This window comes from Corvus kubaryi, unplaced genomic scaffold (genome assembly GCF_017639235.1).
Source record: "Corvus kubaryi isolate FWS band 111438036 unplaced genomic scaffold, C.kubaryi_AGA036_p1.0 37392, whole genome shotgun sequence".
Classification (NCBI taxonomy): domain Eukaryota; kingdom Metazoa; phylum Chordata; class Aves; order Passeriformes; family Corvidae; genus Corvus; species Corvus kubaryi.
The window spans coordinates 12,473,461-12,496,092 of NW_024581131.1; the positions used below are offsets into that span (position 1 = coordinate 12,473,461).

Sequence of the window (22,632 nt, forward strand, 5' to 3'; positions counted from 1 at the left end):
CACCAAAAATAACTTTGTGCATTCCATCTGAGTTCACCATATGTAACAGTTAGAACTACACATGAAAGACCTCCTGCCTGATGCTTCTTGTTCTCACAGACCAACTCATCACAACACTGCTTGTGGTGATTCTTGTTGAACAAGTGCATATTGAACCTCATCTCAGGCTGAAAGCCACATCACAGAATTCCTCCTTCAACTCTCCCAAGCACCAATGATGTGACACTTTTTTTTCAGTGTAATGAATTCTGGTGTCACAAAGAGCCTTAAGAAACAATTACAGCTGGGACAATACTAAGGGTAAAAAAAGTGATTTTAGATTGTAAGGCATTCCACAAAAGTCTTGGTTAAATACTGCCCCAACTGTAAACAATATCCACATTTCCAAAAAATAGAGGAAAGAAGGAAGCTTCTGCAACACCTTTATGATAATGAATACATTCCAAATAAATATGATGACCAAATTAATACCCTGTACAACTCCATGCACAAGCAGTACAGAAAAAGTACAAGTTCATTACATATATATTTTTAAACCTATATGCAAATTAATATGAACACAGAGCCTACTTAAGTCACCTTCCACATCAATGCACATTTTAATTCATTATAAACCCATCTACCACTCCCCTACAAAAATATGTCATCTATGTAATGTTATAGTCTCACAAGCTATTCCCATTTCCTTCTGAAACTAATTATGGCTTTCTGTTACTATACAGTACTGAGGGACATGATGACGGGGCAGAGTTTAATTTTACCTCCCTACTGAAAAAAAGGTGAGTAAAAATCCACAGACTTGGAGAAATGGGGCTTCTGTTGAACAACTCTGAAGCACTACAACTGGAATATGTGAGAGTTTCATAAATTCAGAATCCTTGTTGTTTTCCTAAAGCAGCTCTAAATGGAAAAAGGATGACAGGTAATTATGGCTACTTCCTGAAACACACAGCATTTGCTGCACTTCTGCTAGGTTTATACAGGAGGAAAAAAAATGAAAAAAAATTATTTCCCAAGATAGAAAAGGCCTGAAGTCAGGTAATCACATGTTTCCAGTAGTCCTTTGCATAGGGGGAAAAAAAAAGAAATTACAATACCTATTTATAATGCTGCCATAATAAGAACCAGAGAGCTGGGAGGACAAGCTTTTTTATTAGATACCTAAATGTTACTATTACACTGTTCAACTATATATTATCTATTATATAAATATTCTGTGTTGCATAAATATGACATAAATATTTTTTTACTCTTCCAATTGTAATTCCAGTATCTTTCTTTTACTTTCAGTTTTTTTGCTGGAATTTCTTCTCTAATTCTCATCTTTCCTTGATGTATCTGTTTTCATAACCTGTTTACTTATGCTTTTCTCTTTTTACCAAACTCTTAATCTGAATGTTTTGGATTCCACTGCTGCCAACAGAGAGTAAGCTTTCTATTTAATTTTATTATAAATGCATGGATCAGACTGAATATAAGAACCATTTGGATTGAAATAATGCATGCCTCTTTGTCTTCTTTACATGTAGAACATGACAGAAATTGCATAGTGTGAGAGAAAATCATTGACTGCTAATTTCTGACACAGAAGTTCTTTTAAACAGCTTGAAGGTTAAAGTTAAGACAATTCGATACAATTGATGTATTTCTCTGAATGTCCTTTGTTTTTTACCATCACTTTCTTTCATATAACCAGTTCTAAGATTTCTTTGAATTTCCAGATTTTCTCAATAACCTGCTGCTTTATATTCCTGTTGTCATAGTCTTTAGAATCAGAAAAATCATTTGTAAATATTGTTGCTGGTGCCTATCAAATAGGTGATGAAGACTTGTTTCTTTCTGTTCACTTTCCCTGGCCACTCACTCTGTCTTTCCAGCACCTGAAGCTACTATAAAAACTTGTAACTTACATTCGTGTTTTTCAAATCTAAACTTACTTAGTTTAAGTGTTCACAACTACTTGGATGAGTGTTGTTGTGAATCTGTGTTCAGTCTCTGCTCAGGTATTGGTATCACTATTTATAAAAAGTGTTTTATCCTCACAAAGAGTACAGGATCATGTAGATATATGAAGTAACTTTGTTACAGAATGCAATAAAGCCACAACAGCCTCAGGTTAATTCACCCAAATTTCAGTGGGGCAAACAAGGTCACATAGTGTACCAACCCCTGTGTTACACTCTGTGCAGGGCATCTGTCTACAGGTGAATCCTGGCTTTGCAGTAACACCAGCAGCAGAACACTTAAGGGGGACAGACAGATGAGACAGAAAAGACACCTATCAAACTTTCTATAGCTGACATTGATATCTAAGTTTCTTGTTTCAGCACGAACCCAGATTGTTGTAAACTTACTCTAGTTTCCATAGAAGATGTAAGGCATAAAGGAATTGCTTATTTTTTTTATAAAATTTTAAATAAATTAAAACCCACATGAAAATATTTGCATAATTTCATACAGAGTCTCCAGCTGGAATGAGGTGCTGTGTACTATGAGCCCCTCTCCTTGTGCCTTCCCCTTTTGCTCTCATAATTAGTTTTGAGCAATGGTCAAACTCCTAAAAGTAGTAAAAATCTCCAGTATTTACAGAAATGTTAAATTTATTGATTTAACTATTCATTATTTGCTAGGCTAGAAATGTAATTCACTAAAAGAAGCTTATAAATTTCACTGCATTTTAACAGTGTTTCTGCCATTTCTCGACTTACAAATCTCTGTCTAGTGAATTTAAGAATATAAATTCACTGTTCCTAGTTGTTTTTCACAGCCACTTCAGAAGTAATTTGTGGATTCTTCAGGCTTTGCAAAACTCAGGTTGAAGATCACTCTTATATTAATGAGAACAGATAGGCATAAAATATCGTAATGGGATGAAAGATTTCTTCATTAAAATAGAACAGGAAAAGGGATCTCATGCTGGGGGACTCTCAAGAGCTATGCAGATTCAAACAGAATCGAGGATTATTCTTTTACCATTTCTGCTTTATTACACCATTTTACAAGTGTCCCTCAATCCACAGGTAATGATCATTCCCACTAGCATAAAGAACTTCATTTAACACTGTATCTCCTAACACTGTAATTTAATTAACTGGTGTTGACATACAGATGTCAAGGGCCAAGGAGAGGTCATTGGGAAGAGGAAGGGAACAGCTGTCACAGAACTATTAAATGGGATAGTGAGCAGAGACCTTGAAGGAGGTGACAGCTGACAGGGTCCAATCAGTTGACAGTAACTGGATAGGAAGGAACCATTTCTGGGATGTACAAAACTATTTTTAACCCCTCCGCATGTTTAAAACATATCAGCTGCATATTCCATTTACAGCAGGTTCACTAAGCTTCATCTTGATGCCCCCAAGTGCATAGCTAACCTATGAGGTGATCTCTGTGAATAAGATCCCCAACATCAGGGAGAATAACATAAGAGTGGGAGAAACCTCACGAGTCCAAGTGCTCTATTAATTTTCATACACTGCTTAGTCCCTGTTGGTAGTGGAGGAGTACAGCCTTTCTGTGCAAACTCTGTGTCTTTCTGGGATCAAAGAGAATGTTTTAGCAAATGCAAAATAGTGAAAAGGAGTACTGGGATGAGGAAAACTTTGCTCAAAGGCAAACACTTTTTTTTTTCATTTTGAGAACTCAGTTAAACAGAAATTACAACCTCTAGCTTTTAGTCCCATTTTGCATGAAACTCACAAGCTTTTTCTTTTAATTAAAAAATATTAGTATTTCCAAGGAAGAGACTATATTCTTTCTTATGTTCAAATTTCTTATATTGCATACACCAGAACAGGATTGTCAGATAAGACAATGGGATGACACTGAGTAATGGAAAAGCTAAAGCAAAAACCAGAGAAGTCTTCTCAGTAGTGAGAGATATTAGATTGTGGAATTCCTTTGAAATTGGAAGATTTTTCTCTTTATGTACTTAAAAATAACTCACACTAAACATTTTTGAAATCTCCATGAAATAGTCCTACCTGTAAATTTTCAGATATAAAGTGTGTATATGCAGACAAGCCTGTAAGTAGGCAGATAGACAGAAAAACTACCAATATTTATATAATGTCTTAAGGAAGATGTTAATATTTGAATTTCTTAAGTCTTTCTTATTTCCTATGTTTTTATATTTTTTTAAGATACTGTTTCTCCACAGAAGTTTAACTGTACTAGTACAAAGAATTAAACACATATTAGAAATATTATATGCCCTTGGTTTTATATAGCACTTAGTATTTAGTACTTAAAGATCTATTTTAATTTACATGTATTTAGAAATATTTGACGGTCACTCCCTGGTATGATCAGGGCAACAAGCCCAAGAACTGCTTACATTAAAAAAACCTTGATCTATGTGGCAAATCAGTTCAGTTTTCCTGTCTCCTGCTAAGCAAAACTAAAAACTATTTGTAGCAGCCTCAAACTAAATGATAGGTATATAGAAGAGGAACCCTGGTAAAATTTGTGGATGATGTTGATGCACTGTTATGGCAAAGCAAATACCCAGTATGCTGCACTTATCATAGGCACTCCAAACTTCAGCTACTGCTATCAATTCAGTGAGTGCTAGTGAGGGCTTAGGGAGTGCTAAACCACTTTGAAGAGATGAGATACTGCATACCATATTTCAGCTCAATCTCACAGAGCTGAAATCCTCTTCTCTTGCTTCCTTTCTGTTCAAGAGCTACAAGAGTGCTGGAAATTCCAACCTTTTCCAATTGCAGCACTTTAATAAACATAGTGCTCCCATTACAAGCAATAATAAAAGGAGTACCAAAAATGTTTGGTTATATCTGCTGTGTGGACTGACTACAGTAGTACTATTAAGTAGTAATATTTCCCACAGACTAATTGGACTGTTATTTTCCTGCAAAAATTACAAATACACCCAATAACATTCCACTTTTCTCTGCATCACCTGTTGCATAACTTGTCTTCTTGTTGGGGTTTACCACTGAACATGATTTCATTAAAAGGGTGTGTTCTGCTGCACTAGAATCTGCTTGGTCGCAGTGATAATCAGAAACAGCCACAGGAAGTTACTTCTACTAAGAACTTTTTAGTAAAATGTTACTTCTTCCATCATTTCTATATTTACCAAAATGCAAACTATTACAGGCAAAAATGCCACAATGACAGGGCGAAGCAGAGTTATTTGTTTCCCTGGAAGGTGATCAGCCATAACTAGGAATAAACAGAAGTTCTTGCACTTATAATATAAATCCCACAGTGGAAGTGCACAAAGTGTGGGAGTGAGTTTGATTTCAATATGGATCAGTATTTCCCTTAAGCCTATTTCAGAGCATTTGCATGAGTTCCTTCATCTCCCTGCTACTGAAGCACAGGCACGTTCTGCTAGGAGGGAAGATGACATTCATGGCTCTTTTGTACTAACCCATGATGCCCTTTTTCCTGCCCATTGGGATGCTGCACGTTTTTCCAAACGGTTCTCTGCGTCATTCTGGAGTACAGCAGCTTCCTGCGCTCTGCAAATCGGTAAGGTCACAGCAATTTCTTTTTCTATTTATGATCTTTCAAATAAAAAATATGATGGCAGATAAAGAACGCCTCTCCCAAGGCCAGACAGCCAAATTTTCCCGTAGTTTTACTAAACCAAACATTAATTCTTCCATAACCACTAGTTCTTCGGTTAAAATATAAAACAAGTAGCTCATTGTAAATACTGTTTTGTTTGCCACTACTCACCAGTCTCCTTATGTTTTACAGATTACTACAGACAACAATTTTCTTTACAATAGATGATAAAAGTCTTAATAATCTGTGATTCTTTTTAGTGAAGATAAAAAATGTCCTGAGTGGAAAAGGTTATGTCTCTTATTTACATAAACCAAGTGCCTTTTTTCTGAGGTGTTGCCAGCATATCAATTCAGTTCCTTGTTTTGCCATGTTCCATGTTTTGTGCATGGACCACGACAAGAAAATAAGTCTCCTTATGCTTCCATTACCCATCATTAAAGGAAGCTAAATTTTATTAGTTTTGTTAGAAATAAACCCTTCAGGACAGAATTCAATTTTAATCACCATATATATAAACATAAAGCTAGAACTAGTCACCAGTTTTATTTCATTATTTTATGTAATAATATAGTAAAAAATTAGAGTGTTAATTTCTTTTTTAAATGGCTTCATCAAGGCACTATGTAGCTGTCAACCCTATAGCCTTCTTTAAATACTCTTAATATAAGCACTCAGAGACTCTAATCCCTTTCTGCAGAGGTGAAGGAAAATCTGAATCACAATCTGATGTTGATGTCTGGGATATCCTGAGGAAAGCTCCTCCTACGGAATACGAGAAAATTGCTTTTCAGTATGGTATCACAGATTTGCGTGGGATGCTGAAACGCCTCAAACGCATAAAGAAGGAAGAGAAAAAAAGCACAGGTTGGGGAGATATGTTTCTTCCAAATATAGTGTTCATATCTTCTTTTCTGGGAGTTTTTCAAATATTAACATCAGCTGAACAGCAGCAGACACAAGACCATGAGAAAGAGTAATTTCCTGTTCCAGTTATTACCCAGTCTTTACATATGAAATGCTGATTATCAAAGATTGCAGCTATGCCCAATACTCTGAGACACCTTGCTCTGAAACTCTGGATGTACTAAACACGCTCACTTCACCAGTTTTACAAGCTTGGCCCCTTATATTTCCCTGAACATAAAACAACATCCTCTACTTGCCCTCCACCTCAACTAGTCAGTATGTCAGGCAACAGTGATATATTTAAAGAATTTAATTTTCATTGGTATGATACATTTGGAATTCTTGAGCCTTTTCTAGTCCTGTGAAGTATTAATTGCCTAATCGTAACTGATATATTTTTTTTTTTTAACTCTAAAACAGAGAAGGCAAACTGCTATTCATCAGTACTGAGAAGACCAAGTATAATTTTCCTACATGGGCAGATGTAATTCTATTTAGGATGTGTTGATGTACCTATTCACATCTTATTTAGAATATTCTACTTTGCTTCTTTTGGTTTGTAACACATGCTTGTCATCCTGTGTTAAGGAAAAATAGAAAACGGCACAGGATGAAGAACAGACAGAAATGGTAAAAATTCAAACAGGGATGCAGAATGTGGGGAAGGTTTAAGATGATGATAAACAACATGAAAGGGAATAAAGATTTGTTGCATGACCCAGAATGAAAAAAAACAAGTATAAAAATTATAAAGATTTTTTTTTTTTTATCCTTCTTCATCATAGCATTCCTCAAGAAACTGGATCCAGCTTACCAAGTAGACAAAGGGCAAAAGATTAAATTAATGGTTGAAGTTGCCAATCCAGATGCTGACGTGAAATGGCTGAAGAATGGACAGGAGATCCAAGTGAGCGGCAGGTAAACTAGAAATATGAGAAATCTGAAAAGGAATGAGTTACAGCTTGGACACAGCAAAAAAGCTAGCTTTTCTTAGAAGGAAAAGCATCAACGGAGAAATAGGAGCTGAGAAAGAATCTATGTAGTACTATGGCTCAGGGTCAGTTTGCTGTTGTCGTAACTTTTTCTTTTCTCTTCCCTCTGCTCTACATATCTACATGTGGAACTGGATGCTTCCATCTACCTACTTAGCAAGTAAGTCCTGAGATTCTGTTCTGCTCTTTATGTGTATATCCAGGGTTCAAATGTACTTTGTCCTGATCTGGGATATACTTCAGTGCAACTTGTTTGTAAAACCAATTTCCAGTGATTTTGTGCTGAAGCCATTTTTAATGGTAGTCATGCTAGATGTTAGAACACATCCAACACCGTTCACAGGAATTTGTAGATCTCACACTTGGAGGAAGATCCCCCGTAATTTCCTATCCTAGTTTTTCAAACACTGCTGCTGTTCCCCACACCAGGACAGGGCTATTGGGCTTGAGTCCTTACAAATCTTGCCATTGATGTCAGAAAAAGAGTAGGAATCTTTTTCTCTTCCAAGCAGGAGAAGACAATGGCTGGGTCCAAAAGGGTTTTTCCCTGATAATTACATTTAGATTGTCTTTTCAGATATATTTTTGAGGCTGTTGGGAATAAGAGAATACTGACCATAAACCACTGCTCCCTGGCCGACGATGCAGCATACGAATGTGTGGTAGGGGATGAGAAGAGCTTCACAGAATTATTTGTAAAAGGTGAGCAATGGTAGCAAAAGGAAAGAGATCTCCCCTAATATTTAGCATTGAATTACTGTCATTTCCTCTACTCTCAGATTGATCTTGAAGGAAAGGAAATTCTCAAACATATTAACAAATTATGAGATCTATTGAAGTAGATAGTTTTCTTACAGTTAAATGGAGGAAAATTTTGCCAGTAACAGCAACCAGGAAAGCATAGGAAAGCAGCATTGTGATAGTTACTATTAATTCTCATTTGGAAACTTATTTACATCTCAACAATAGGGCTAGAGACTTACTTTAAAAATTTGATTCCACTCAAGATAAACATGTGTCCCAGGCTCTACAAGCAGATCAAATAGTACAGAAAAGTAATGCCTCCTGTTTAGAATTTCAGAATATATATGAAAACTGTTTAATCCTGTATTTTTATTCCAACTCATGAAAAACGTCATTTGAAAATTCTGATAAGGTGATCTGGCATAGTAAATTTTAATTTCAAACACAGAGAGCACCACCATTTATTTGTCCAGGGACTCTTCCTGTGGAGTAGAGAGTGGTGAAATCTACCTCTGGTCTCCAGCCTTTCAGAATACTGTTTTAATAAAATTCTCTCTATTTCTAGAACCTCCAATCCTGATCACTCACCCGCTGGAGGACCAGATGGTGATGGTTGGAGAGAGAGTGGAGTTTGAGTGTGAAGTGTCTGAGGAAGGAGCTACTGTGAAATGGTAAGGGAATAGAAGAAAAAACCAAACCAAACCAAACCAACATGAAACCATCTTCCTCCATGGAATATAGCAGGTGTGGGAAAAAAAAGGGAGAAGGCATCCTACATAATTGTTTTCAGGAAAAGATTGTTCCTCCTCCTATATGTCAAACATTGAGGAGGAACTGAGAGACAAAAATATGACACAAAAATCCAGATTAAATATAGATATTTTTTAGTGTCTCTAGAGTTTCTTGCTCAGTGTTTACACTTCAGTAATGTCTAACTACTGCCCAGACTAATGAGATCTGTACTGTGACGAGTTTGCTGTACTTTTTGAAATCTTCTGGTCTTCTCAACTGCAGTGAGCTGTTTGGGTTTCTAAAGCATTTTTTCTTAGGTAAAATGTTAATTGTCTCTTGAGACACAGAGGGAACACATCTGCTGTGGTGATCCTGCAAAGCTGGTCATTATGCTTATGCAGCAAGACGGATTAAGGTGACAAACATTTAGACCATAGAGCCTGTTTTCTTGGGCATTCCAGCTGAGCAGAAGCTGGAAGGTTCATGCTGCTTGGGCAGACATGACAAGCAGGGCTTATATACCATGTATCATGCACACTATTCTCACTTCATTTCTCTACCAGATGAAATTCCCTTCTGCTTGTTAACAGCTTCAGGCACATGGTTATCAAGCATTCCCACAATGCCCATGACATTCCTGGAAAGTGCCAACTAATGATCTGCTATCCCAAAGGAAGGAACTGGGAATTTAAATGGAGTGCGAGAGCTAGTACAGCATGTGCGTTACACTATTAAAGCTGCAAGCACAGTTACACACATTCTCTCGTTCAGGAGCTGCTTGCAGATGCCTGGTCACAAGAGATGGGGACAACCAGATCTGTCCCTCTCAGAACACAGTGCAGCTGCCACACTTTGATCCTGTGCCTTTGAACAACTCCCATACGTTTTGCAGAGCTGTTATCTGTGGGATGGGCATTTGATGTGACAAGGGCAAACCAGCAGCTGTCTCAGTCTGAAATGCAGCAAGTGGTCAGAGAAACTCATCAAATCATTGTGATGGAAAACTGAGCAGTTAGACATTCACACTGTATTTTACTGGTTTTGTTATGTGAGACTCTGTCAATGCTCTTTGGCAACAGAAGGGAACATTTTGAACAGCGAAGAGAAGTGTCCAGGGAAAACTTGAAACACAGTGTGGAGAAAGAGTTCCAGTTTTATGGCTCATTAGGGAAATGCTCAGCAGTTTAAGCCAAGTAACAGGCACTAACTGAGAGCACCTGTTATAGCTCTTACACTCTTTAAACCCAGGATGTAAAACCACAAGCACATGAACAAAGACAATTATGTGACTTGCACAAGACAGAAATAAGGGTGAGGCATGGCCATCAGACTAGGGCTTGGAGAATTCATTATGGGGGTCTCGTCAGAGAAATCAGAAAATAAAGATCACCCAGAAAGGTTTCACATTATTACAACTCTTGCAGTACTATGGAACAGGTTTTTTCTAAATTTCAGATGGTCTTGGAAATAAGATAATTCTTGAAGAAAAAAATGTAATAAAATACATAGTTTGATCTAATTTTTCCATCTCTGAATGCTGGGTGGACCATCTTATCAGCTCCAAATCAAAACAAACCATAGTAATGTATATTTATAGCAATAAATCTGTGTGTCCAAATTATCACATAGTACCTACATCAGTGATATCTCAGAAGACATTAACCAATTAACCCTTAGAATCCAAACAGGAAATAGGAAAGCATTTCCAGACAAAGAGGCATTAAGTGATAAACTTGAGAACAGATATTTGATCTTGCAGATGTTCAGGACTTGGAAAGACTAAACCACAGCTGACCTACCTATTACTGCACTAGTTCTGCTTCACATGTGAGGCTGGACCAATGATCCATGGTGTTCTGTAAGCCAACACTTCTATGATTCTATATAATGCTTCACTTGCGCTTTAATATCAACAGATTCTTCTACTTTATAGTTCCAATTGCCAAAGAAAAGGCCTGTAATATTACCTTAGAGAGGCTTTCTGCTTTTCACAGCAGCAGTGTATTATTTCAAGCCAAATGATATCTGGGAGTCCTTTTTGAGGTTTACAGTCTCTATTTGTCACTACATCCCTCTGCAAACACTCTACTCATACACAGCACCAGCAATGTGCTAGTCAGTAAAACAAACACAAGTTAAAGATAGTATTCCCTTCCCAGAGACTTAAGACATGAGTCATTACAAATAGCCTATTTTCATCACTTAGACAAGATTTCAAGAGAACTCTTTCTTACCAATGCGTGAATAGAACATTCAGATATTTTTCATGAGTCATGTATCAAAATAGATCACAGAAAAATAGATTTAAAAGTTCATCTCCAGAACTTTAGCCACAGTACATGTGCTTGGCTTTGCATTTAGTAACAGCAGCATGCTGAACTTTGGGATTACAGTCCGTTCTCAGCAATTCAGCAAAGGTTTATGCATTGCATTGTAGCACTTGTTCCAGAAATAATTTGCATGAATCAGAACACCAGCCTTAGGAGATCATCTTACATGTTGCCTCAGACTCTTGTCTGAAGAGGGATGAAGAGGAAACAAAAGGAAACATTACCCTGACAAGAATAGTAAGCATTGTGTTTCAAGTGGTTGTTAAAGGCATCCTCTGTTTCCTCCCTTATCATCGCTGTTCTGGAGGCCAGTCCTTCACTAAACCAACCATAAGTTCCAGTGAGCTGCACAGTAACAAACAGTTATGAGGCAGTAACCTGTAGGTGTTCTGAAATGAGGTTGCATCAGGTACATCTAAGTCACAAGCTCTACGATTCTTGTCTCTGCCTAAAGTTTTGATCTTGTGATTTACTTTAGCAGGCTCTAATAGAGGTAAAAGGTTTTCTTGCATACATCTACTTAGAAATTAGAGCTATAGTATTTTAATGAGTCCCAAGTAGCATTTCAATTTGCTATTCTGTAAGCTCATTTGTTAAGCTGAATAGTCACTGAGTCCCTGGTCACAAATAAATCACAAATAAGGGAAATGACAAAAAAGTAGAAAGAATATTTTTACTCTATTAGAATCATACATATTTTCTATTTGTTTTTCCGTGTGACTATGAAAGAGAAAACCTTTTTCATTTACAAACTGCAGCAGTATTCAAGTAACATAATAGAAATATATTCAAGTAATAATAAAAAATGTAACTACAAAATTAGTAAACTGAAGAAATTACAAGTTATTTTCTTGTAGCCTGTTTATGTTATTTAGGATTAGAAACAGGAAACCCCTAAAACATCTTATGTAATTTTGTATGACCTTGATTAAACAGCGTGAATCCTCCCTGCACATTTCCCTTCATGACGATTGGAAATTACAATAATTAAATTTCCTCCTGGGCTGGATGGTGAAGCTTAATTTAGTAAAGTCTTAAATATACTGTGGCATCCTTGAATGGAAAGAGCTACCAAATTCAAATTACACATTCATTTGAATACATCCTAAAATTTTCTTCTTTTACTGATGCCCACAAACCATGGATTTATACCAATTATATTTCATATCAGGAAAATTAAGACTTGTAAGTAATATCCCATCAAGTCTCATTTACTTTATGGCAGTTTTTAAGACAGTAAATTCCCTGCCGGTGAAGTGTGTTTTCATCCCTAAATCTTCTACAGCATTTAACACACTTTCATGTTTAACTATAGCATATAAATAGAAAAAAAATCAAGTAATACTTTGTGGTGAATTCTCTTGAACCAGAAGTCAAATACCTAGGGAAAATTAATGGTCAAGATAGAGGCATTCTGGTTCCACTTACACTTGTGCAACAATCTCTTTTTTGCTAACTTGAAATGCTACAAAGATTGGATTCACCTTATCTTCCACCCTCTAGTGACACTGAGATGACTCTTACTCTCCTCTTTCAACCATACCAAAAATGAGTCAACACTATTTGGTATTTCAGGGAAAAGGATGGAATTGAACTGACACGAGAAGAAACTTTTAAATACCGATTCAAGAAAGATGGGAAAAAACAGTATCTAATCATTAATGAGTCAACCAAGGAGGACAGTGGGCACTACACCGTGAAGACCAATGGTGGGGTATCAGTCGCTGAACTGATTGTGCAAGGTAGGCACAGGGAATGTCACAGAACCAGAGAAGCTGAAAAATGAGAACAGGCTGAAGGTAACCTTCTCCAGATAGTGCACAGTGGTAGCATAATCCTCCTGACAGGGAAAAAGAAGATGCAATAAGGGGCATAGGGGTTGATAATTGGTCTTGAGGAGAACTCAGACCTGTGTGCCGGATATAACAGATACCCTGATAACAACAGGTGCTTAGTTATCAGTCCTGTTAAAGCCTTGCATGCCATGTATTTCCCTTCATATTTCCTCCTTCCATAAACAGCTTGCTCAGCCCTTGCCTCCTCTACTCAGTAAATCCACACCATCTACTTACAGAGCTGCTCTGATTTTTTATGTGTGTATCGATTATTCTCACAATATCAGAGAAAAAGCTGGAAGTTTATCAGAGCATTGCGGACCTGACAGTCAAGGCACGTGACCAGGCAGTCTTCAAGTGTGAAGTTTCTGATGAAAACGTGAAAGGAATCTGGTTGAAAAATGGAAAGGAGGTGATCCCAGACGAGAGGATAAAGATCTCCCATATCGGCAGGTTAGTCTTGTTTCAGAAAGCAGGTACAGGCTTGGGTATTGCATTGCAATCCATAAGAATTGTTATCTCAGGGGACAGCAGTATAAAGTAAGACTTTTTCCTGGCTCCAGCTCAAAGGTAAAAAGTTTAAAAGCTTTTCATCTGCAACCAACGTTTGGTGACAGACTTGGTTTAGTATGTGTGCAGTCTTTCCAAGTTGGTGCATTTTACAGGTATGGTTTCAGTGATACATCACCAAAAGTAAACCTTAGTTTTCATTAGGATTGCATGGTGTTTTGGTATTCAAACAATGTAGAAAACATATTGTTGATAACTTTAAAATTAACAGTAGTGTTTAGATGAGACGTGAGTAAACCCTAGAGAAAACTTAGTGTTTATATTAACATATACTGTTGTGTAATTCTGTGCTCAAGTTTCCTAGAAGTCCAGCTACTACTGGAGATGGAGACCAAGAAGATTCAGCATTAAATGCTAGGTGAAGTCTTTCTTGGTACTCTTTTCTGTATTCTGTTTTGAATTTAAAATAATACAGGGATGGAGCATCACTTTTAAGTTTGTTCAGTCAAAGTTTATTGTTGTTACAATCTGATCAAATCAAACCAGTCAGCAGTGTTACAACTGCCCTTAAAACGGTAAAGGACTGGACTAGAGCAAGGAAACTGCTTCCTCTCTTCAAACTAGTCTTTGCATCTACCTTGACAAAAAAAATCCATTCATTGAGAATGTGCTGAGGTGGATTTGCTTTAATACTGAAAGCAGAGCAGTCTACAGCCCTGGTGGTTGTTCACTTGTGTCATGGCAAGAGAAGAAGAAATAATAATTTCTGTCAATGTCCTATAGCCTGCACCTTGTCTCTTGAGGTAGCCCTGTTTCTCCTGGAGAGGTAAGGAAGGGAGTGGAATATATTTGTTCATGTTTCCAGAATCCATAAGCTAACTATTGAGGATGTAACACCAGAGGACGAGGCTGATTATTCCTTCATTCCCCAAGGATTTGCTTACAACCTTTCTGCCAAGCTTCAGTTTTTGGGTAAGCTATCTTAGAAGGTGTAATGGGAATTCCAGAGGGATAAAATGGTGATACTAATCATGGTTATACCAGGAAAGAGAAAGACCTCTTTTCTGATACCTCAATATAGGCACATTGCTTTTCCTTGTTATTTTGCATTACCATTATCACATTGTTTTACAGAGCCTGTTTTTTAATTTATTGTATAAATCTGCTGATTAATATGCCTTATCAAGTTTCAATCAATTTTTAAATTACTTTGTGGGTGCAGATGCTATGTAAATTCTGGTTTCTGATCTATTTCTCCTTCCCTGTCTCCTCTTTTTTTTTCCCCTCCAGAGGTCAAGATAGATTTTGTACCAAGAGAAGGTAAGAACAGCAGTCATTATTTATATGTAAGTAAGAATGTTTTCAATAGCAAAGTAAGCAGTATAATTTTTCATTTTTAATTTAATGCATGGATATTCTTTTCTTTTTTCATTCAGATTACTCAAACTATGTTTAAAACTTATTTTCTCTACCTTTACTATAGAACCCCCTAAAATACACCTTGACTGCCTGGGCCAATCCCCTGACACTATTGTCGTGGTGGCTGGGAACAAACTGAGATTGGATGTTCCTGTGTCAGGAGATCCAACACCCACTGTCATCTGGCAGAAAGTAAACAAGGTAATGTGCAACCTGACACAGTGTCTGAGGCAAGTCACAACAGCAAATTTATTTTTCCTTCTCAAATCTTGCTTTGGTTTATAGTTATATACAAGTATTTTCATCTTCCTTTCAATTTTATGTTTTTAAACCTCAGGAACAAAAATTAAATACCTGCACTGCAGCTGCTTGGGACTTATCTGGTTTTGTGATTCATCCTGAACTGTTCCTTTTTTTGAACTGTTCCCTGTTTTTTTAGTCCAAAAGAAGGGGCTGAGTATATATGAGTAAATATATGTACATGCAGATCGAAGGATACCATACACATTTATTCTCTTCCTACCTCAGGGAAAAATAAATAAATTATGAGTCATCCCCACCACCTTCACCTGATAGAAGGAACATATTCTGGGGGTGGCAGCTTCTTTTTTTTAATCTTTATCAAGGATTCTACAATCTGTGAGGAGAACGTCATCCTAGCAGACTAGTGGCATAACACTGAATTTGGTATAATAAAAACAGAGGACACTTGCTATTTACCTTATCAAAGCAATTACAAAACATCAGAGAAAGAATTTAGAAGTTAGACTTAAAATGTTAAGTGAGCTTCCTTTCTGGATATCTCAAAATATCCCCACCCCTCACCATCTGTGGGCTCTTGAGCTATAACTAGCACAAAACAGAAATATTTTGCATAACATTCTACAGCATCATTACACTTCCATATGTATAGACATAGAAAAAATGATATTGCCAATTATGTTAATTCCCCCAATCTCCTATTCTTCATGATTATGCCTCATTCTTGTTCAGGTTAGCATATTTAATAGCACTCAGGACATTTTATCTACAATGCGGAATTAGTATGGAAACAAATAAGAAAAAAACAAGAAATTGACTCTTCTATAGAGAAGTTTCTCTGATAAAATGACCCTAGAGTGCTCTATACAGTGTTACTTCTGAGGTGTGAGGTCTCAACATATGAGGAAAAGCAGCTAGTCTTGATTGAAGGATATGTAATATATACTTACTAATGAAATTCTAAACAAAGAGTAGCACAGCCTCAAAAGGTGCAGTTCAATGAGTGTTACAGACCTGCCTGTATTTCTAAGTGTTAAAATATTCACATCAATTTACTTTCCCATGGTTACAGAGAGAAGTAATCCTTATTTTTGTACTTAGGCATATTGAGTAACTAGTACCAGAGGACACAGACAGGTTCACAACCAGTTATGACAATACTGCAGGAATGTCATGCTTCTTCCTTTGTTAAGCTGCAAGTTTGCTTTTGCTGACTTATCCTTCCCTTGATTCACTGCATTCTGATACATCTTTTTCCTTTCCTGCTTTTTATTTTGGTTTTGGTAGATTTTCTTCCCAGGTCTTGCTGCCTCACTTCGCTTTTCTCACACCTCCATATTCAATCCCTCTAAAAAACTCCTCTCTATCTTGCAGAAACAGCCTTACTGCTGTGCTCAGCCTTAGCAGACTTTCTGTGGTTTCTTTGCTTATCTAGAGAAACGACCTCCTTCGAAACAAGGATGATTCCATGACTCCCTCGGAAAACAGCAGTGATTTAAATACTGATAATAAGGTATGTTCCTTATTATTTATGCAATCACACAGAAGTGCTTAGTGTTTTCCAGATAAAATGTCATATTCAAAAGAAATAAAATTTAAGTCAGTAGATATTAAAAATGGTGACTCAAATAGCACATCAGGCCCACTCTCCTGCCTCACAGCAGTAATTACCAGACACCTGCTGGGCACAAGAGACTTGGTGAGCAATTTTAAAGTAGGAAGCTGATTGAGAAAATCTTTCTAATCACCATCACATGGTGGCTGGGTTACAAGGAATCAAAGCAGTTATTTGAAAACTCTTTTAAATTTACTTACGATTTTTTTCCCTCAGTAACCTGTAAGCTTCAATAATAACTAGGACAAAATCTTACAGGACACATGGAAAGATGACAATGGGTCAAGAGAGTGGATGGACTATAAAGCAGTGAAACAGGACTCACTTCCATTTTTCACATAAATAACTTTTCTCTTGATAAAGAATATTTTTCTTATATTATACAGCAATAAACCATTCTCAGGATTAGGATTGTGCTGTACTAGTCACTATTTGGATATGTATTCTTTCTAATGGTTCCTGTTCTAAATCTAAAGACATGTAAGGAAGAAAGGAGTGCATTACATATGTACAACTGAATTGTGGACATTTTGTTTATATTTTAGCAAAAAAGTGGAAAGTTTCCCTTTATGACATTGAGTGGCAGAAATCACACTGATGCCATTAACATTTACAAGAAACTTACTTTAATTTATACAATAACCAATTGTTATCCATGAAACTCTTTGGAGTGATATGCTAGCAGCTATCCCAAGGAAGAATTTCTGGAGGTACTTAGTAACTTCTTTGAAACATAACTGGGTTTGTGTAACTAGTGGTGAATCTCAACAACCTGCCGACTTTCAAAACCAGTTTTCCCAGGTGTTATTTTTGTGAGCCAACCAATCTGTATTGTCTCTCTTCTACATACAAATAGAATTTGAAAAATGTTATAGCTTTTCAATAATTATTATAATATTCAATGATTTATTTTCACCAGCTTACACACAGATTCATCAGGCTGTCTCTGGCACAACTTGCAATGATTTTATCTGTCACTTTCACTGCCCACAGCTCCTGTTTGAATCTGAAGGCAGAGTCCGTGTGGAGATGCATGAAGATCATTGTGTCTTCATCATTGAAGGGGCAGAAAAGGAGGATGAGGGAGTGTACAGAGTTATACTTAAGAATCCAGTTGGAGAAGATAAGGCCGATATCACAGTCAAAGTTATTGGTAAGTGAAGGAAAGAAACAACCAAAGCGTGAAAGAATCTTGAGTTTGCAGAAACTCACCCTTCTCTAAAACTGATTCAAGTTCTGACTTTAGGTTTAGAAAAATGGGAAAGGATCCTAAAGAGAGGAACATTATCAATCATAAATCTGGCAGGAGTGTTTTTTCAGAGGTAGTTGCCTTCTGTGTGAAAAGTTAAGGGAACAACTGCTAGCAGTAATCCATGTATTTCCTGTTTCAGGTGATCCTATCATTTTATGGATGACATTCCATTCTGAAGTATATGCTTCATGCTTGTCTGAGATCAGAAAAGTTTCTAGTCATTTTGTTGTGGATTATGTTTTTAAGCAGAGATTACTTCATTCTATAAGCAGTAAACAGTTAATGGAATAAAGAAACATAATGTATCTGACCAAAGATAAACAGATTGAAAGACTCTTCAATGAGTCACAAAAGGCCTGGGAGGAATATGATTCTGAGGCAGTAAATTTGATAAATTTTTCATAATATTTAATTTTCTGGCACACATAACAAAAGGACAAGTTATAAGCAAATTAGAAATGATAAAAGAAAATTACTTTTACCTACAGTATTAAAATTTAGAATTGCTTGGTAAACACTAAGTTTCCTTCCATCTTTTATAAACACTAAATTGGGATATTTACTATGAATATCTCCAACGTGACATAATATGTGAGACATGCAGTCATTGTATTTTATAAAGTTTATTCCAGAGAAAATAGGAAACCCTGGAGCAAGCCTCATCTTACAGAATAGAATTACCTCATTACCTTACATTTTTGCAAAAATTGTATTATGTCTGGGAAGAAAAAGGGAGCTGAATACTCAATGGTATTTAAAGGAAACCAACCTAACAAAGAAGCATCAAAGAGCAGGCTTCCCTTTAGATTAAGTTAATACATTCTGGTTGTACCTATTGTTTCTGTCTGACAAAGCTGTATCCCAGAATCACAGAATAAACTTGTTTGGAAAATATTTCTGCTATCATTAAGTCTGACCTATGGCCGAACACCACCATGTCAACTAGACCAGGCACTGACCGCCACATCAGTCTTTACATAAACACCTCCAGGGATGGTGACTCCCTTGGCTGCCCATTCCAAAATCTAATCACCCTTTCTGTGAAGAATTTCTTCCTAATGTCTAACCTAAACCTCCCCTGGTGCAGCTTAAGCCTGTGTCCTCTCATCCTGTTGCTGGCTGCCTGGGAGAAGATGCCAAAACCCACCTGGCTATACCCTCAGGTAGTTGTAGAGTTTCAGGGAGTAGTAGAGAGCAATAAGGTCAGCCCAGAGCCTCTTTTTCTCCAGGCTAAACACCCCCAGCTCCCTCAGCTGCTCCTCCTGAGACTTGTGCTCCAGACCCTTCACCAGCATCATTGCCCTTCTCTGGATGTGCTCCAGCACCTCAGTGTCCTTCTTGTAGTGAGGGGCCCAAAACTGGGCACAGGGTTCGAGGTTTGGCCTCACCAGTGCCAGGTACAGGGGGTCAATCACTGCCCTGGTCCTGCTGGCCACACTAGTGCTGATACAGGCTAGGATGCCTTTGGCCTCCTTGGCCACCTGGACACACACACTGGATCATGGTCAGATGCTGTTTACCAGCACCCCCAGGTCCTTTTCCACTGAACCATTTTCCAGCCACTCTTCCTGCAGCCTGTATTGCTGTAGGGGCTTATTGTGGCCAAAGTGCAGCACCCAGCACTTGATCTTGTTGAACCTTATGCCATTGGCCTTGGCCCATGATCCAGCCTGTGCTGGTCCCTCTGCAGAACCCTCCTGCCCTCCAGCAAATCGACACTCTAACTCAACTTGGTGTCATCCATGAATTTGCTAATGATAGACTCAATACCCTCATCTAGATCATCAATAAAGACATTAAACAGGACTGGGCTCAACACTGATCGTGGGGGACACCAGTAGATCGATACCATAGAGGAAAAAAAGTGTTAAAAATATTTAATTTACTTGCATAAAGAAATTGAAACAGTAACACCTCTCTTTCATTCTCACACTTTCTTCAGATGTTCCTGACCCTCCAGAAGCTCCCACAATCAGCAACATTGGAGAAGATTACTGTACTGTGCAGTGGCAACCCCCTAAATATGATGGTGGGCAACCAGTACTTGGTAAGGAGTCCTAAAACATGAAGTCCCCTGCAGCTTTGCATATATTTTTTGCTGCTCCTTTGAAATGGCACAGAAGTGTTCTCTTTGTTTAGACATAAGGAAGGCTGACCCTCAGATAGGAGCTATTCTGATGCGTTGAACCTTCAAACCGGTCTAGGTTCTCTCTCTCCAATTTTGAGGAGAGAGTGCCCCCTGCCTGTGCGATTTGAGTCAGAGAAGTATTTCAGCAAACAAGTTATGAAGCACGAAAAGGTGATACGAAAAATAGCTAAAGCTAAGTATTCTCATTCAAGTCTGAAACTTTAGGTCAGTAAACAGGACTTTGTACTTACCTAGGAATATCAAAACAGCTCTGTGGCCACCTCAGTCATCAACTCCAGACATCTGCAATCTCAGGCACTCATGCAATACAAGTTTTATTGAGGAAAACTACTTCATAATACTACTTCATAAAAACAGTTCAATCATTTTAGCGACCTTAAAATCTGTACTAAAAATTAGAGTGCAGTTACCACGTGACGCAGGAAATGAGCCAGCACAATCAAGATTATCACTGACACCATTTTAAGTTCTGCACTGTGCATGGTGAGTTTTAGATAGAACTCTTTGATCCTCAGAAGAAAAAGAAAATAATGCAGGGTCTTGATTAATTTTAGGGGGGAAAAATCCTCTGGAGTCCGTATCTAGCAATTTGTTTAACAAAGATCTCTGGAGCTTGAGTTTCTTTGGAAAAAAAATACATTGTAAGCTATATGGACTCCCATGCGGATGCCAAGGCTAGAAATGTCTAAAATTCTTTTAATCCCCTGAATAGCATCTGGAAGAGAGAGTTTGTATTTGCTTTTGGATGTTTGGACTTCATTAATTTCCACAAGATCTATCTCATTTAAGTCAAAGAATTCACCTGTGCAGGAATAAATAAGGTACTGCTGGGCCAGTGCTTTGTGGTTTCATGTATTCTGACAGGAAGCAAGCAAGAAGTCAGCAGTTTAAAATACTATGTGCAAAGATATTTACCAGTAGCTGTGTCATTAGCACAGGCAACCCCCACCTCATTGACTACACAAAGCCCATGATTTTGTTTTGTAGAGATTTTAGGGCACATATTTCAAAAAGTTCTTTGCTTTGCTTTCACTGTCAAAAGAAGGATTTTTTTAATGTCCCACTAAAATCCCTTTTCACCACCTGAGGAGGTTTCTTAGCACAGGGCTGCACTACTGGTAGAGCTCCAATAAAACACCTACAGCAGGGGGAGAGGAAAAACCGAGATGCAGCACTACCCATTCAAACAGAGCTTTAAAAGCAAGTTTAAAAGGCAGGGGGGAAAAGGCATATGCATTCTTATCTGTCTTCATATTGTTACAGATGGCATTGTAGGCAGTCAGATACACTCTTTATTAGTTATATCCAACAGATATAAAAAAGAAATTCACACCCCATCTTCCCTTCACCTTTCCTGGGGTTTTGTGTGCTTTTTATATTACTAAAACAGTATCTTTAACTCTCACACATTCAGTGCATTTGGGGAAATAATCTGCTTTACCAAATGTCACCAGTACGACCAGTATTGTCATTTTACCTCCTTTTTGCCTGTTTTTTTTAACTGCAAATATCTTCATTTCGACACTTATGTGCTTAACACTGCTTATCTATAATGGCAAAAAAACCCCCAGAAACTGAGTTGAAACTTCTCTCAGCCTCATAAACCCTGCTGAAGAGAGAAAAAAACAGGAACAGACCAAAGGAACCATAGGTTTTTTGCTTACAGCATTTAACTCTGAAAGCTACTGAAAACAAGCATGCTGGGATTACATCTCTATGCATTTAAAGTGATGATACAACCTGTCAGCTTAAAGATACTTTCACTGCTCTTTTCCCAGAACATTCTGTAGACTCCCATGCTCTTTGGCATTGACAGGAAAGGCTGCTGATGCATGGTGTCTGTGCCTACAGCATGCCAGCAAATCAAATGTGCCTGTCATACTCTTCATCCCTTGAGACACCTTAAGTGTGAATCATAGTTCCCGGGTATACCAAAGAGACTTTTGCAACTTTGATAGCCACGACCTTGGTGAGCAGCAGGGACTGAATCACTCCCCTGCATGGCCCAATTATAAGTCCTTGCTATGGACTTTACACTATTGTAGCTGACCACTGCTACAGACATCTGTACAGACCTCTGTAGTCACTGGGTAGAAACACACCTATACAATACACTCAAATACATGGCACATGTACATGAGTATTCAGTGCATTCTCTGATTATTCATGCTGTAGTTAAAAGATGAGTAGCTTTCATAGCAAAGTTTGTTTAAAAGAAGCCTACATGGATCGCACCCAGTCACGCTATCTGCAACACAGAGAAGTGGCAGAAATTTAATATAGTTGAATGGAAAGGAACAGTTCAGTAGCCCCTTGTAGCAGGTCAGCTGGAAAATATCAGGCATG

General features: G+C 37.6%; 1 protein-coding gene across 2 annotated transcripts in view; it reads left to right on the top strand.

Moving 5' to 3' along the window:
* MYBPC3 (myosin binding protein C3) overlaps positions 1–22,632 on the top strand; it is a 62,373-nt gene that overhangs the window by 17,348 nt on the left and 22,393 nt on the right. For both annotated transcript variants that reach the window (XM_042038665.1, XM_042038667.1), the window contains 16 exons: positions 723–779; positions 1,424–1,426; positions 5,476–5,499; positions 6,239–6,405; positions 7,233–7,365; positions 7,597–7,599; positions 8,017–8,141; positions 8,749–8,854; positions 12,821–12,987; positions 13,368–13,533; positions 14,456–14,562; positions 14,881–14,910; positions 15,074–15,210; positions 16,706–16,783; positions 17,879–18,038; positions 20,080–20,184. In XM_042038665.1, the coding sequence (XP_041894599.1) occupies positions 723–779; positions 1,424–1,426; positions 5,476–5,499; positions 6,239–6,405; positions 7,233–7,365; positions 7,597–7,599; positions 8,017–8,141; positions 8,749–8,854; positions 12,821–12,987; positions 13,368–13,533; positions 14,456–14,562; positions 14,881–14,910; positions 15,074–15,210; positions 16,706–16,783; positions 17,879–18,038; positions 20,080–20,184 (1,568 nt within the window). The remainder of the gene's footprint in view (positions 1–722; positions 780–1,423; positions 1,427–5,475; positions 5,500–6,238; positions 6,406–7,232; positions 7,366–7,596; positions 7,600–8,016; positions 8,142–8,748; positions 8,855–12,820; positions 12,988–13,367; positions 13,534–14,455; positions 14,563–14,880; positions 14,911–15,073; positions 15,211–16,705; positions 16,784–17,878; positions 18,039–20,079; positions 20,185–22,632) is intronic.